This window comes from Phoenix dactylifera, chromosome 8, assembly GCF_009389715.1.
Source record: "Phoenix dactylifera cultivar Barhee BC4 chromosome 8, palm_55x_up_171113_PBpolish2nd_filt_p, whole genome shotgun sequence".
In the NCBI taxonomy this organism is placed as follows: Eukaryota; Viridiplantae; Streptophyta; class Magnoliopsida; order Arecales; family Arecaceae; genus Phoenix; species Phoenix dactylifera.
Genome location: NC_052399.1, coordinates 5252724 through 5267619, shown reverse-complemented (window position 1 = coordinate 5267619; position 14896 = coordinate 5252724). Strand labels below are relative to the sequence as shown.

At 37.6% G+C, this 14896-nt stretch overlaps 1 protein-coding gene across 2 annotated transcripts; it reads left to right on the top strand.

The window, feature by feature from the left end:
• The first annotated feature begins 242 nt into the window (after positions 1–242).
• LOC103712885 (mannose-6-phosphate isomerase 2-like) lies at positions 243–10218 on the top strand. Of its 2 annotated transcripts, none has more exons than XM_008799579.4 (5): positions 243–668; positions 850–1017; positions 5803–6015; positions 7448–7714; positions 9477–10218. In XM_008799579.4, exons 1-5 carry the CDS (start codon positions 360–362, stop codon positions 9792–9794), a joined length of 1275 nt encoding a protein of 424 aa, XP_008797801.3. In that variant the 5' UTR covers positions 243–359; the 3' UTR covers positions 9795–10218. The 2 variants fall into 2 exon arrangements, with proteins under 2 accessions (XP_008797801.3, XP_038984698.1); XM_039128770.1 differs by lacking the exon at positions 9477–10218 and adding an exon at positions 8879–9406 and having other exon boundaries at positions 293–668.
• The last annotated feature ends 4678 nt before the right edge of the window (positions 10219–14896 follow it).

Sequence of the window (14896 nt, the reverse complement as noted above, 5' to 3'; positions counted from 1 at the left end):
TATGTGATTGAGATATATGTGGGTATTTTTCAAATATTGTTTTTTTTTGTAATTTAAGGAAAGATAAGGATGATGATGCAATAATCTCCTATTGAAGTGTCCCATACGGCTCGCGCCTCCGGTGGAGCCGCGCCGCGGGAGGGCGGTGATCTTATCGATTTCCTCGGTCCCCACCTTCCCACGTCGTTGTCACCGCTCAATTCCCTCTTCCACTCTCCCATCGCCCCTTTTAAAAACCCGGGAGACGAGCTCTAGGGGCGGACCGCCGAACCTCTTCTCTCCTCCTCCTTGTTCTTGCTCTTTTCTCCTCGCTCTCTTCTCTGAGGGTTTTGGGTTTCGTGGTCGAGTAGGGGATCGAGATGGAGGTCTCGAGGCCACTCAGGCTAAGATGCTCCGTCCAGAACTACGAGTGGGGGAAGTTAGGCGAGGACTCGAGGGTCGCGAGGCTGTTCTCCCGGAACTCTGGGGCGGAGATCGACCCGGAACGGCCCTACGCCGAGTTCTGGATGGGGACGCACGAGTCCGGTCCTTCCTTCTTGGTCCGGGCCGAGTCGGGGTCCCCTGACTCGGAGCCGGTGACCCTCAGGAAGTGGATTCTGGAGAACCCTGACGTTCTTGGAGAGAAGGTCGTAGAGAGATGGGGGGGTGAACTCCCCTTCTTGTTCAAGGTTGCTCCTTTACTCCGCTTTTCTCTTTTTTTTTGGTGCTTAATGTGTTTGTCGTTTTTATAATGTGGTTTCCTTTGTTGGGGGAGGGAACTCCCCTTCTGTTTTTTAATGTGGTTTCCTTTTTTGGTTTTGGTGTGTGAGCTTGGTTGAGGTTTCAACGATTGAATTGGTTGTTGTGTAGGTTTTATCGGTGGCAAAAGCTTTGTCGATACAGGCACACCCAGATAAGGAATTGGCAGGGATGCTGCACAAGATGCGGCCGAGTATTTATAAGGATCCTAATCAGAAGCCGGAGATGGCGATTGCCCTCACCGACTTCAAGGCCCTTTGTGGGTTTGTCAGCATTGAGGTATACGGTGTCATTATTCAAGCTCAAAATTGCTGGATCACTTCTGCTGAAGCAATTACGAACTAGTCACATAAATTTTCTTTCTGAAAATTGGGTTTGCTTGCAATTTTGATTAGAATCTTTTAGTCTTTGAGATGATCAACCTAGATATTTCATTTGTGCATTTGTTTAGTAGATCAAGATTGAGTGGAAGTAGTGAGTGATGCATCTTTGTTGAATGCAGTTGAGGTTTCTCTTTGGAGCATCATTTTTTACCCTTTTGTAATATTACATTGCTGCCCAAGAACATGATAGCTAAAGATTTATCTTTGTACCTGCTTAAAAGATGATTTTGAATTTTGTCGATTTCAAGTAAGCTAGATGATCCTTACTGCAGTAGTTAGCTGAGTTGACCTGTAATATAAGAAATCTATAGAGTTGTACGTCATGAAAATGTTATAAAGGCTATCTTTTTCTGGAAATACTATTAGAAAACTTATATATTAGGTGTTATGTGTGTTGAAGGGGAAGAAGTTCTCTAGGATGTGATATCCATCAATATTGCTAAGTATAAGTTGTTATGCCATTGTTGCATGTAGTTGGCCATCTTGATATGTACTCTTTATTGACATTTATTCTATGTATTGACATTATTTATGTACAATTTTTGGGACATGCCTTTACCTAGAAAATTATTTTGCATATGGCCTTCTCTTTTTTAAGATAACCTAGATGATTAAACTTGAATTGGTGTTTTGTAAGGTGATTCTTGCCACCTGTGGATCACTATCTAGGTTGTGGTCCCCATATAGTCTATTATTTTGACACTTTAACTTTAGGCGTTCTGGAGTGTTGACATGTTTGAGCACTTGGGCACAACGTGGCATGCCATGAGACTTAATGGCATTTAGAAAATGGAGTGTGTTTCTTACATTGCCCAGAAGCGCCAGCACTTGGCACTGCTTTTTGTATATGCAAAAAAGCATCCTATTGCAGTCAACGACACTTCACAATGTGGCATGACATAGGACTTCATGGTACTTAGAAAATGGGGTGCCTTTTATATGTCAGCTATAAATGGCTGCACTCGCCACTGTTTTCGAACACCGTATTTTATCTTGTTAGTATTTGCTCTACTTTTACCCCTTTAGCCTTTCCTTGCTTTTTTATAGATCCCATTTTGTCAACAAAATATTTGGAAAAGATTAGTCATATTTCTATATCTTCATACTTTTAATCAAGATGCACAATCTCGGTACATACCCTGTATTGGTACCATGTTGGTATAATGTCAACATATCCAGTAAGGCAATCCTGTACCAAGTATCAGTTCGATACCAGCACAGTATGGTGCACCTAGTATAGGATTGTTGTCAGGATCCATATATACATGTGTTTAGTCCCACATTGGCTATGCACTGGGTAGATCTTGGATATTTATATAGGACCAAGAAATCCAAATAACACCTTCTGGCTAATCTTTTTGGGTAAGGTTCTGAATTGTTATAAATGATATCAAAACGGACCCAACCCATAACCTATGCAGACTATGAGACATTGTAGCATGGGTCTATTTGGAATTGACAAATTGATCGTGGTATTTGTGATTGAATTTGATCAGATTTGTGATTAGATTTGGATCCTTAGCCTGTCGAGGATGATAGGGCTTAAACGGGGGAGCATGTGATGATCTTTGAGGATACGTATTTAGTTCCACATTGAGTAGATATTGGGTACTTATATAAGATAAAAAAATCCAAATAACATCTTCTGGCTAGTCTTTTTGGGTGAGATTTTGAATCATTACAGTTGCGTGCACCATTATCGCGAATCTTGCTTTTGATTCTTCCTCTATTGATCTCCTTTTGGATATTCCTTTTGATCTTGATAAAATTAATGTGATATATGTTAGTATCTTTAATACTAAAAATGTAGTGATTCTTGTTTATATACTCTTTGACATGATTGTATTTGCATATGAAACCTTGGAATATAGTTACTTGTATTGTCTTCTTGCAATTATCTTAAGTTTTGCATATTTGACCTGAAAGTAGTCTTTGTTATTTCAACCTAACCTAAGATCAAAGTAACTATGTGGATATGCTCATTTCTACACAGTTTGGCATAGTCAGTACCTTGTGTTGTTAAGGGTTGATGTGTACTGGCTAGTATGAGCTGTACCAATAATATTAGAATCCTGGTTCCAAAATCCAAACCCATATGAATACCTAAGCCATACAATCTCGTTTCATTCCTTGTTCCTCTATATTCTCCATTTATGGTGACTATTTCCCTTGTAACTACTATCAACTATTACTATGCTAGTAATTTCTCTTTTAGCTGCTTTTTGTCTTCCTCCTACCTGTCATTGCAGAAGAAAAAAGGGTTGTGTATAGGTAAGATCAGTAATAAAATTGTGTGTCTTTTGTTCCTGTTCCTTTGAAGGAATTTGCTTATGGCTAGCATTTTATTGAGCTGGCTAGCAGGAGCAGGAGCTTGTTGCCCAACTATAGAAGATAGAATCAAGGAATAATCCTTTCATTTGATGGGTACTAATGAAAAGGAACTGAACGATAAGTAGGTATTCTTGTTCTTCAATACCCTATTTTAATTACCAGGTCCTCCATTAAATCGCTGCAGGCTTCTACGTTTGTTTGGGAGGTTTTGAACTACTTCCATTTGGGTTTTTTAGGCTTAACCACTTCTCGTATCCATTGGATAATTTTTTTGGTAAATATCATGGAACGTTTTGTTAGAAAAGATTTTAATGCTGGTATATATGGACATGTATTCTGTGGTACATACAGACTTCTTGTATCAGTGAGATGCAGGCATGATATAGAGGTTGGTCCATATTTATGTTCAGTGTGTTGGTATATTTGTTGTCATTGTTGCTTGTTTAAAAGACTGTAAGTGACAGACTGGAGGGCAAGAAACACATAGCACCTAGGCTCTAGGGAGACGCCTTGAGGTTAAGGTCTCCGAAAAAGAATAAATTATTGAACAAATGAATAAAAGGATAAACCACAAAATAGTTGTCATCCAACAAATAAAACATCATATGCCAATAAGTTGCAGTAAATGAATGGTAATTATTAGCTTAATGAAATCCAATAGCAATTCATAACGCAGTATTATCCATAGTCAAGCAGAATGCAAAATGTTAAGATACGTTGCCAAGTGGCCAAGGTGTCTGTCTTTTAGAACAGTGACTAATTGGCCCTCTCTCTCTCTCTCTCTCTCTCTCTCTCTCTCTCTCTCTCTCTCTCTCTCTCTATATATATATATATATATATATATATATATATATATATATATATATATATATATATAGGTGATTTGGAATGAAATAATAGGAACTGGTATTTTTACAAATAGACCTTGACATGTGACTAGCATGTCATGGCAAGTATTCATGTTATATTTAAATCCTTCCTTCTTAGTCCCCTTCCTGAATTCATTACCTTGTATTTAGGGTTTGGTGAGATATTATCAACCCATCATGGTGATGGTGCACCAAGCATTTGCAGATTTCATGATTCATCGTCTTTAACATAATTTGGTTTGGAATAGTTTTCTTTGACGAGCATTTGGATTATCTGTATTATTCTCTTGCCGAGCCATTAAATTTCATCTGTAGGTTCTGATTCTTGGCTTTACCAGCTTGTCTTTCATGGAGTCCCCTCAGCCACTTCCTTTATTTTCCATCTTTCTCCATTAGTTCACATGTGCATCATACAAGACTTTCTATATCTAGCTTCCATCTCTCTTGCCTTGGCATCTAAATTGTAACTTGAACTTCTTTGCTTTCTCTACTAGCATGTTTTCCATAAGTACCATGGCCATTTTCCTATATGTATCATAAGATCCGGATGTTTGCATTGCGACTGAATCACAGTTTTTACCATGCTCTTCATTCATTATTGGCCTTACATAGATTTGACCCCATAATTTGTGTTTCATTGCAGTTTTATGTTAAAGTACATTACCTATATCCGACTTCAATTAGTATCTCTGTTAGTGATCCTCTTTCCATCTTGCATCATCTGTGTCACGTGCTTGCTCTATTTTGTCATTTCTATTTTGTCATCACAATTTAAGAGGATCTTTTGGCAATAGAATTGCGGTTCTAGCCTCCTTGAAATTGTTGGATGTCACTCAAAATATTAGGTCTTATTACTTTATGCCTTTTTTATGGTTAATACTAGGCTTTGCTTAGTTCCTTTTGGGGATTAGTCGATTCATTTGTAGGCTTGCCTTTCTAATACTTATATTTGTCACCTTGCCTTCATGGCCATGTATCCTCAACCCTCATCTTGGTTCATTGTGCAAACTCAGCACCTTGGGCACACCAGATCAAGTTATTTTGTCCCTATGTTTCTATCTACCTTTTCTATGCTCTTCCTCTATTGTTTAAGTTAGCCTATCTCTCTTGAGGAAGTTTTTAGTGTATATGCCACTTTTAGTTTTGTGGTGGGAAAACTGTTATTAGATCGGTTGCACAGCAGCCTCTTGATTCTTGAGCATGTGCATCTTGTTCTTGTGAACAACTTTGTTTTCTTTTTTGTCTTTTCTGTTTTCTACTGAGACCTGAGGTTTTACTAATTTCTCTTAGAATTGTTTGCTTTCACCTATGTTGCTTATCAATGGTTATTGATATGATGTGGGACTACCTAATTTCTTAGACAAAGATATATTTATATATTAGTTTGTAGGAAGGGAATGTATAAAATGGACATTTTGGTGTATCTGATAAGTGCAAAAATGTTTAAACAGTTTGATTTATGTGTCACTATGATTGTGCAGGAGCTTAAGGATGTGCTTGCAGGTGTGCCAGAGATTGTAGAGCTGGTTGGTGATGAGGATGCAAGCAAGGTTATGAATACTACAGAACAGGGTGGATATGTGGAAGTAAAACCCATTCTACAGTCAATCTTCACTAAGCTTATGTCTGCAAATAAAGAGGCAGTTTCTGAAATTGTATCGAAATTAAAGTGTCGTTTGAACGCGGAAAATAAGGTACTTGGAATTACTGGATCATTTGGAATGTCATAGTTCTTGGTTGGTATTTATTTCTGTGAAATATAGCGCCATTTCAGTTACATCATTTTGGTATAGCTAATTACTTTCTGGTCAAGTAATTCTTCATGACACTATAAATAATTCTCTCTCACTTCATAATGAACTTGTTAATATTTTCCCTTATTTATCTCGCTTTATAACAAACTCTAGAAAGCTGTCCCCTTGCTATCTTAACTTCCATATCTTGACTAAACTATGAGCTTAAATGTGAATATTGGGTATGCACTCAACCTTATGTTCCACTCCCTAAGTTCATATAGTTCAAACCTGTAGCTCAATCAGTTGACTAGGTATTTTGCCACTTCCAGGTCTTGGGTGTGAATATTTGTAGCTTAGCATAGCAGTTGGATGTTTAATTATTTACCAATATATGAATTCATAAGAATAGTTCAATAAACATGAACCACCAAATTAGTAACTTGTCTAGCCAGCTGTGTCAGCACTGGCATTTTTTAAATTTGGATTCTCTGTGACCTTGTAGTACTGCTTGACCTTATGCTAGTATTAATGTTTTTTTTTTTTTGGGTGAAGTACATACATATATTTATTTCTTTGGATAGAAAAGCAACTTATACATTTCATAAAAGAATTTCCAGATTTGAAATTTAGCCTAACTGCAAGATTTTCTGATCATGCACAGAAGTTTCTAGAAAATCTACTATTGGGTAGAAGGTATTTGATTAGTTGAGTGAAAACATGAATAGGTGGTGTCTACTGCAATTCCCAGACTTTGTTCCCATTTTCAGATAGCACCTTACAAAAGTTTGATATACTGGGTATCGAACATGCTTGCTGCTAAAAAAGGCTATTAGTAATCTCAAAATCTTTTTTCTCTGAAAGCTGCACCTGGAAATTGGTTTTAATACATAGTTCTAACATGCTAACTTTTGATCATGCTTAAAGGGCAATTGGTAGTTGGAGGACCTGCTTTCTCTCATAATTCTGCATCTTACATGTACAATCCTGTCACGCAATATCTCAAGGCCTTTTTAACTAGTATTTGTCATCGTAGTTATATTTTCATTGCATTTAAATGCTAGGTGCTGTGATATAATAACCTGCATTTTGTAAATAAACAGGAAGAATCGGTTACTACATGATATAGAAGGTAAAGAAAGTGCTCATGTTTTCTTCTTGATTGGTAATCTAGCGTAGAATCCAAGTATATAGAGTTACATAGGACATGTTCGTTACATCTGTTAAACATTTTGTTTAAGATCATTGATATCATCTACAGTCCCTTTTGTCTAGTAAGCCAGTGCGGTGACATTTAGGTCTAATGAAAGATCTAGGATCAGATGATTTATGGTTTCTAGATTTTTATATCTTATCGGATTTTCTGATGTTGATAGCGTGTAATTTGAATCAGATTAGGAACTTAACGGAAAAAGAACAACTAGTATTGCTATTAGAGCAGCAGTATCCAGCTGATGTTGGAGTTATATCAGCCTTCTTCTTTAATTACATGAAGCTTAGTCCTGGTGAAGCACTGTATATCGGTGCAAATGAACCACATGCCTATATTTCTGGTGACTGTATAGAATGCATGGCCACATCAGATAATGTTGTACGAGCTGGGCTAACACCTAAGTACAGGGACGTGCAGACTCTTTGTTCTATGCTGACATATAAACAGGTGTGTATTTCTTATCATCTATCCCTGGTGAAGAGCTTTTCCCTTTATTCATGCTTTAGTTTACCTTGTTGACAGGCAATTCAAGTTTAATTTTAATATATAACATGTTGATTATGTATATGTTCTCATTTAGCAATGAATGTACATTCTTGTGAAACATTTGAGTATTTTGCTGAAATTCATCGCTGATAATTCTTGAAGTGTCAACACTAAACATGTAGTAGCAAATACCTCACTTTGAGTATCCATCACATTCTTCTACCTAAGAAACAGAAATGCAAACTATTTTTGTTACTTATGCTCATATAGATGGTGACATGTTTGTACTGAAATTGGATGATGTTGGACATTGTTGAGATCTATTTTTGTGTAATTTAAGCTCGGACATCAAATTTTCTCATACTAATGGAGGATTTATTTTACAAAATTGCCTCACTTGTAACGAAAGCAACTGGAGTCCTGTGAAAGAACTTCAACAGTTAACAGCGAATGCTGCCTATTTATCTGTGGTTGGAGAGTGGTAAAACTACTGATGTCAGTATGAACTCCACTACTATTTGTAGCAAGTATCATTTTCTCAACAAAGTTGGAAAACCGCCATATAATAAATTTAGATAGCGTTGGATGTAAAGTCTTCTTTTTCCTAAATGAAGAGGAATCAATCTTGATGGCACCATCCTTTGGTGTTCCTATCCCTTTGAACCATATTGAAGGTCTTGGGCAATGTTGTCATGCCATGGTAGATACTAGATTCTTCTATAATCTGAAATTGAATGGACACATGCTGGGTTTGTTTGCTTACAAATTTTCCTTGCCACTGTCCTACAAAGCCGACTTCAGTAGCTGCAGTCTTCCACCTGTATTGCTGCATGTTGTCTGAAATCTCATCCTGCTACCATTATAGCTTCCTAACATCTCCACCATCTTCAAGTAAGTAGATCGTTCCATTGAGAAATTATCCTAGTTCAACAATAAAGATGCCATTCATTGTCTTATCTTTTTTTTTTTTTTTTGAATCCCAATATTATGCCTTAGTTTGAACTCTAGATGTAAGGACTAAATAAGTATAAAATCAATAACTTTATATAGCTCTGTGTTTTTGTTTATTTGGATGTTTACTATGTTCTTCCATACCTTATGTATATTTCCATGCTTTGCTCTCAGACTCATCCTCGAATCAGGTACCTAAGAGCCATCTTCACCATTCATTAGCATCTATTGTTTGTCATCAGTTTAAAGTGATGAATTTTTGGGCTTGTTGCCCTGTATGCCAGCCATATCAATGTGTTGATGTATTGGTCGATCTTGCACGTGGCTTTCTTGTGCCCTTGTCCCATCAGTTGGTTTGTCCCCTGTGGTAGTGTAGTCAAATCTGCTTGTATTGTTTGCGCGTCATGCTTGGATATCTTCATTACTGGCTTTCCTACTGCAGTTTTTTGGTGCTTTGTTATTACTGGCAGTGGGAGACGTTAAAAGTGTCTTGTGTAGGAGCTGCATTGGTCCTAAGAGTAGGTGGCTCTCTGACTGTTACTTCTCGTGTACTGGGAATCGATGTAAAGATGCTAGTCTATTTTGTATGTGCATGTAGCATATATATTCTTTTTTTTTTTCTCCACAGGAACCACATTTAGGTTTTGCTGCATTTTCCTATTCATGAATTTGTGAGAAATGAAACTTGTTTAACATTCCACTTATTATTTTCGCAATTCTGTAGTTATGAATCTGAATGAGAAATGAATCCTGTTCATCTGAATTTGTGCAGGGCTCTCCCGAAATTTTACGAGGGACTCCCCTAAATCATTACGTTTCACGGTATACTCCCCCATTTGATGAATTTGAAGTTGATCTCTGCTCACTTTCGCCACAAGAGTCTGTGGTGTTCCCAGCCATACCAGGCCCATCTATTTTTGTTGTTGTGGCTGGGGAGGGAAGAATGCAGATGGGTTCTGCAATTGATGAAGAAATGGTTATGGAGGGCCATGTATATTTTGTGCCTGCTCATAGTGAGATTGGGCTAACTGCTGGTGCTGCTGCACCATTGCAGCTTTATAGGGCTGGGGTAAACAACAGAGTTCTTTAATTAATAATCATCAAAGATCTATTACTATAGGTCTCAAATAAATATAGGAACTTTAAAATTAATAATCATCAAAGATCTATTACTATAGGTCTCAAATATATATAGGAAAGTTCTAGTGTTCTAGGGTTGCAGTTTTTTCGGCTGAGATATGTATAGTTAAATGAAAAAGGAATTTCGCATTGTATTGCACCATGAAAAGTTTCTTGTATTTATTTTCTGCATCTTTGAAGTTTGATATGTTGATATGCAGTTGAAGAAACACACGTGCACGAGTGCGCGCTTGCACACACAGGCCCCACGTATATGGGGCTTGCGAATTTATCAGTTGGTTCACTTTGTGGAAGCTGTATTAGTCCTGTATTGGTAGTTTGTTATACCATTAATTATCAGAATGGATGAGATTCAAGAAAATCAGAATATTTAATTTGAAGGCGCTGTCAGTAGTTGTTTGTGCAATTTATTACCAATCTATTGTTAATGATGGGTCACATATGTGGTTATTAAACAATTTTTACTGGAATGAGTAGTCGGTGATACTCTGTTAGTATTTTTTTTTCCACACTATTTATGAATACAGTGGGGTAAACATGGTCTCTCTTTTTTTCTTTTTTTTTTTCGTTGATGTTTGTTTGGGTTATTATTGATCCCATTTGACCCAAAAACCCGATGGATTATATGGTTTACTCAAACAAGGTTTAGATCTGTGACCTGAACGGAGGTGGATGGATGGAAGTGGTTTAGGCTTGAATTTGCCACATTGCAAATACGATCAGGCTCGAATCTGGCCGAAACTCAAGCCTAAATAACATGATTGTGGCTCTCTGTAAAAAAAGATGAAGTCAGAGGGTTTATTAGGGTTACAGAGAATTTATTGAATGAATTGTTTTACTTGTCTTTGAATGAAACTACAAATTATTTCAATTGTTTGGATCTTATATGTATATATATATACTGTATATTTATGTATGTTTATATTTGGAAAGTTACCAATTATATATATATGAATGGATGTATGCATGTATACATTTTGAAAGCTACTACTTCTTGCTACAAAAGAAAATTAAAAACCAAGGCATGCGATGTTCAATCACCGACAAATGTTCTCAGAGAAGGTGGTCAAGTGGGGATCTTCCACGACTCCCTAAGATACTTTCGTCAATCTGCTGTAAATTTGCCGCAATTCTGATCAATCCAAGGATTATTGGCTGAACTACTTCAGAAAAAAGTGATGTACATCAAGATAGTGAAAAGAGAAGCCTCTAATGCCAAAAGGCCAGTTCCACAACAGCCAAGGCCTCTCAGCCCAAAATTATTGCCCCCAAATATAAGAGCACAATTGGACCGCTTGGCACCACGGGTCCAACGAAACCAAATGTACTAAAATTTTATAAATTCCTGCAATTTTAGTTGATACAAATTAAAGAATGCCTTCGATCATGACCAAGATAGCTAAGAATTTACCAACACGTAATGCTTTCAATTTAAGATTTGTTCCGCACCGTGCCTAAGGTGCTGTCTTGACAGGTGATACTATTTGGATATGAAAGCTCATCCTTTTCTTAGTCCATACTTTAATATCGGTTCATCTGGTCCAACTTCTTCAAATTAAGTTCATCTCCTCCCTCTCTCTCTGAGTACTCAGCAGGGTCAAGGAAATTCCATGGTTACAAGCAACAACCCACACGGTCATAGATTCCAACTAGCAAAATTTTTAAAGAAAAAGTTGGTAGGGAGATTTGCCACCCAAAACTGGTTTAAAGGAGGAATCCCATGATGACAAACTGTGCGAAAACAACTCAAACAAATCTCACTCGAGGAATAACAACGTCACATATCTTTAGCCCCATCTATCGGTGTGTGATATTTCTTTAAGGATGGGTTTTTTTGTTGATTTCTTCGGCCAAACCAGTGGTTCGATAATTTCTCATGCAACCAGGATGAGGACCCGCCGGCGCTTACTTTTCTACGCAAGTGGGATGGTGGGGGATAAATTCTAACAAGTAATCACATCAAGGGACTCGGAACTCCAACCTCCGTATAGTCTTGTCGCAAAAAGCTTTAGTAGCTGTAATTGGGATGGTGACGACGGAAATGTAACTGTTTTCCGCCTGTGCCTGCTTTCGGTTCCCCAGAGACTCCTGACAACAAGGTCTATGGATTGGCATTTGATGTCAACATAACAAAGAATGAATGGAGCGAAATTAATCTTCTACCACAGCAGAAGATTGTTGAATAAAATACTAAGATGGCGTGAAGAAACCTTTTTTTCTTTCTTCCCTGACAAAAAATGGAGAGCAAAAGACTATCAACTAACGTAGTCTAATAAACTACATAGAACAGCATGAGGGCATTCAGGATCAATAGCTTGCAGTTTTCCACAGATATTATGTCACACTCTCTTCCCGCTTCTAATGGAGCGAGTGGAATACAGGGCCTGGTGATCACTGGATTGGGAAAGAATGACGAGTACCATTGATTGAGTTCTTGACAAGAATCTGTAGATGATCTATCAAAATCATTAGACAAGTACCATTGCTTTCTCAAACTCCCACGGACTCGGACAAGCAGGGCAAAATCACTCAAACATGAATGATGATGTTAGCTGGTTTAAAAGAAGACGCAATCTTTTTATTAAAAAAAAAGTCTCTTTGTCAATCTTAGACTGAAGAAACAGGAGCTAGTTGTCCAAGATATTTAGGTTCGGACATCAAGTACAATTCAGTTTGATTAAAAGATCTATGTTCTTAAACTGTTTGATGGTTTGACATGGCTGCCTTGGTGGTTAGGAGCTCTTTTCTCCTCGTAATGCAGCAATTGCTGCATGCAACACATTGAGAAGTTTGAGCAAGCTGGATTTTTAAGGTTTCAGAGGAATTGAAGACTGTAGAAATTTTTTGTTCTCAAATAAGAAAACTGTGAAGATATTTCCTTGCTGATGTAAGTGCATCTGGCTACAGTTATCCTCACAATCAGTGAACGGACACATCTAAATGATGTGGCCCCATCCCCGAGAGTTTAGTCCCTTCACGGGTCTACCTGACAAGGAAATGCTGATTTGATTGAAAGAAGGGGTCCCGTATGCATGAATACATCTCCACTTGGTCACAAATGCATTGCCCGGAAGATAAAAACCACTTTGTGCATGACTTCGAAGGAAAGCAATTAAAGACCTGGCTTCCTTTTTCTGGATTCTTCACTGACGTTCTTGTTCAAAAGGTAGGAATGGTGGTTCACAGCGTTCAGATCACCCGGAAGTAGTTCGGGCAACCCTCGGTGGATGAGATCATCAAGTAACCATTGTAGTCTAATATATATGCATTACAGCAAGAGAAGGATAGGCAGTCATACTCAAAAAAAAAGAAGGACAATTAAAGTCATGTTAAAAAGAGTGAAAAATGAGTAAGATATGAATATAAATATTTCTCCAAGAGAGATGCTATAATCCCAATTAAGCCACAACTTAAGTGAGATATACTTTGCGCTCTAATTTCAATAAATAGCTTGCAAGATCTTACTAGATCATTTGTTTTTTACAAGTAAATTATGAGAAAGAACAAACAAGCCATATTTTTCTTTGAGGGAAAAATGCTTGTTTAAAAATTCACATAAAAATGTATCCCAGATGTCTCAAGGGTAAAAAGTCACTACAGCAAAGAAGCTTTCATATGGTGTAGAGTTATTAAGTAGAGATGTTGAGCAATCTGCATGCATAGCTCAAGCTTAGCTCAAGCTCGACTAGGGAAAAGCTTGGTTTATGCTTGATTTGAAGCTCAATGAGCCAAATTTGAACCAGCTGTGAGAGCCCAACCCATGTGGGCGTGGAGTTAGTTCCTCATCGGCAAAGAACCAAATAGATCTCAAGGATCAAGAAATATTCTAAATAACACATTCTAGCTTTTTTGGATGAGGCCTTGGGTTGTTACAAATAATGTCAGGCATATTTAGAGGTGCAAATGGGTTAGGTTAGGTCCACCGCTATAATTTTTGAACCAACGAGTCATTCGGGTCACATCGGTCCATGTATAACCCAGACCCAGCCCAAAAAATTCAGGTCCAATTTCGATCCGGGTCGGGTCCCATTCGGATCAACTCATTTATGACTTCAGAACTTGTGTTTGTACCCCCACGAGCTGTAGCTTCCAGGTCCAAAAAAATTTACAGATTCGGCTTGGCTCGGGTCGGATCATAGGATTGAAAATTTAAAATTATCCAAATTTCAAATAGATCAGATCGAGTTAGATCGGGTCTGAATTCAGTAAACCTAGACCTGACTCAAAAAATGGAATAGATCAAATTTTAGTACCTGACACAGCCCTACTAGTCCTCCAAAATAGGTTAGGTCAAGTCTAAGTAGGTCAGATCGGGTCATGGGTCAATCTGACCCATTTGCACCTTAGGCATATCTTATTTGGCTATGTGTGACGACTTGTGTAGGAAGAGGATAGTTTTATCTGACAAACTTTATGCATCACTCAATTATCTATGAAATTGAACAACCTGCATATGAGTTTTCAATATTTATGATCATGTTTAACAAAAAGTCCTTGCTTTGTGGTGAAGTCCATGATTTATGATTAGAAGACTCAAACTTAGTCCATCCCAAAATCTAGCCAAATAATATCCAAGTGGACATATACATTAGTTCAACCTAGCTAGGATTTTTTTTCCTTTTTTTTTTTTTGAGAAAACAACCTAGGAAATGATTGATTCATGTTTCACTTAATTAGTCAATCCTCAGGTCAACCCTATGGAGTAGACAACCTTGCATCAAAGGAGGAATTATAAGCTTCACCACATAAACCTTCTATAAAGGTGTACTGTGCTTGGGATCAAGGCTAGGAAACAGAAGAAAAGAATGTTAGGCCTGCAATATTCAAAATAATATTATGCATGCAATGCATATCTTGCATGGTTATTGTTCTAGATAGTGTCATTTTATCTCCAGCCAGCATCCACGTTTGATTTAAGACTATGAGTGATGTGTTTGCTAAGCACCATGGTATGAGATGTCATTCTGTTTAGCTATTACTTATGCATGATGATTCAAAATGAGTTGGTTTAAACTAGGTTTGCTTGTTTGTGATTGGTCGGTATTGGATGTC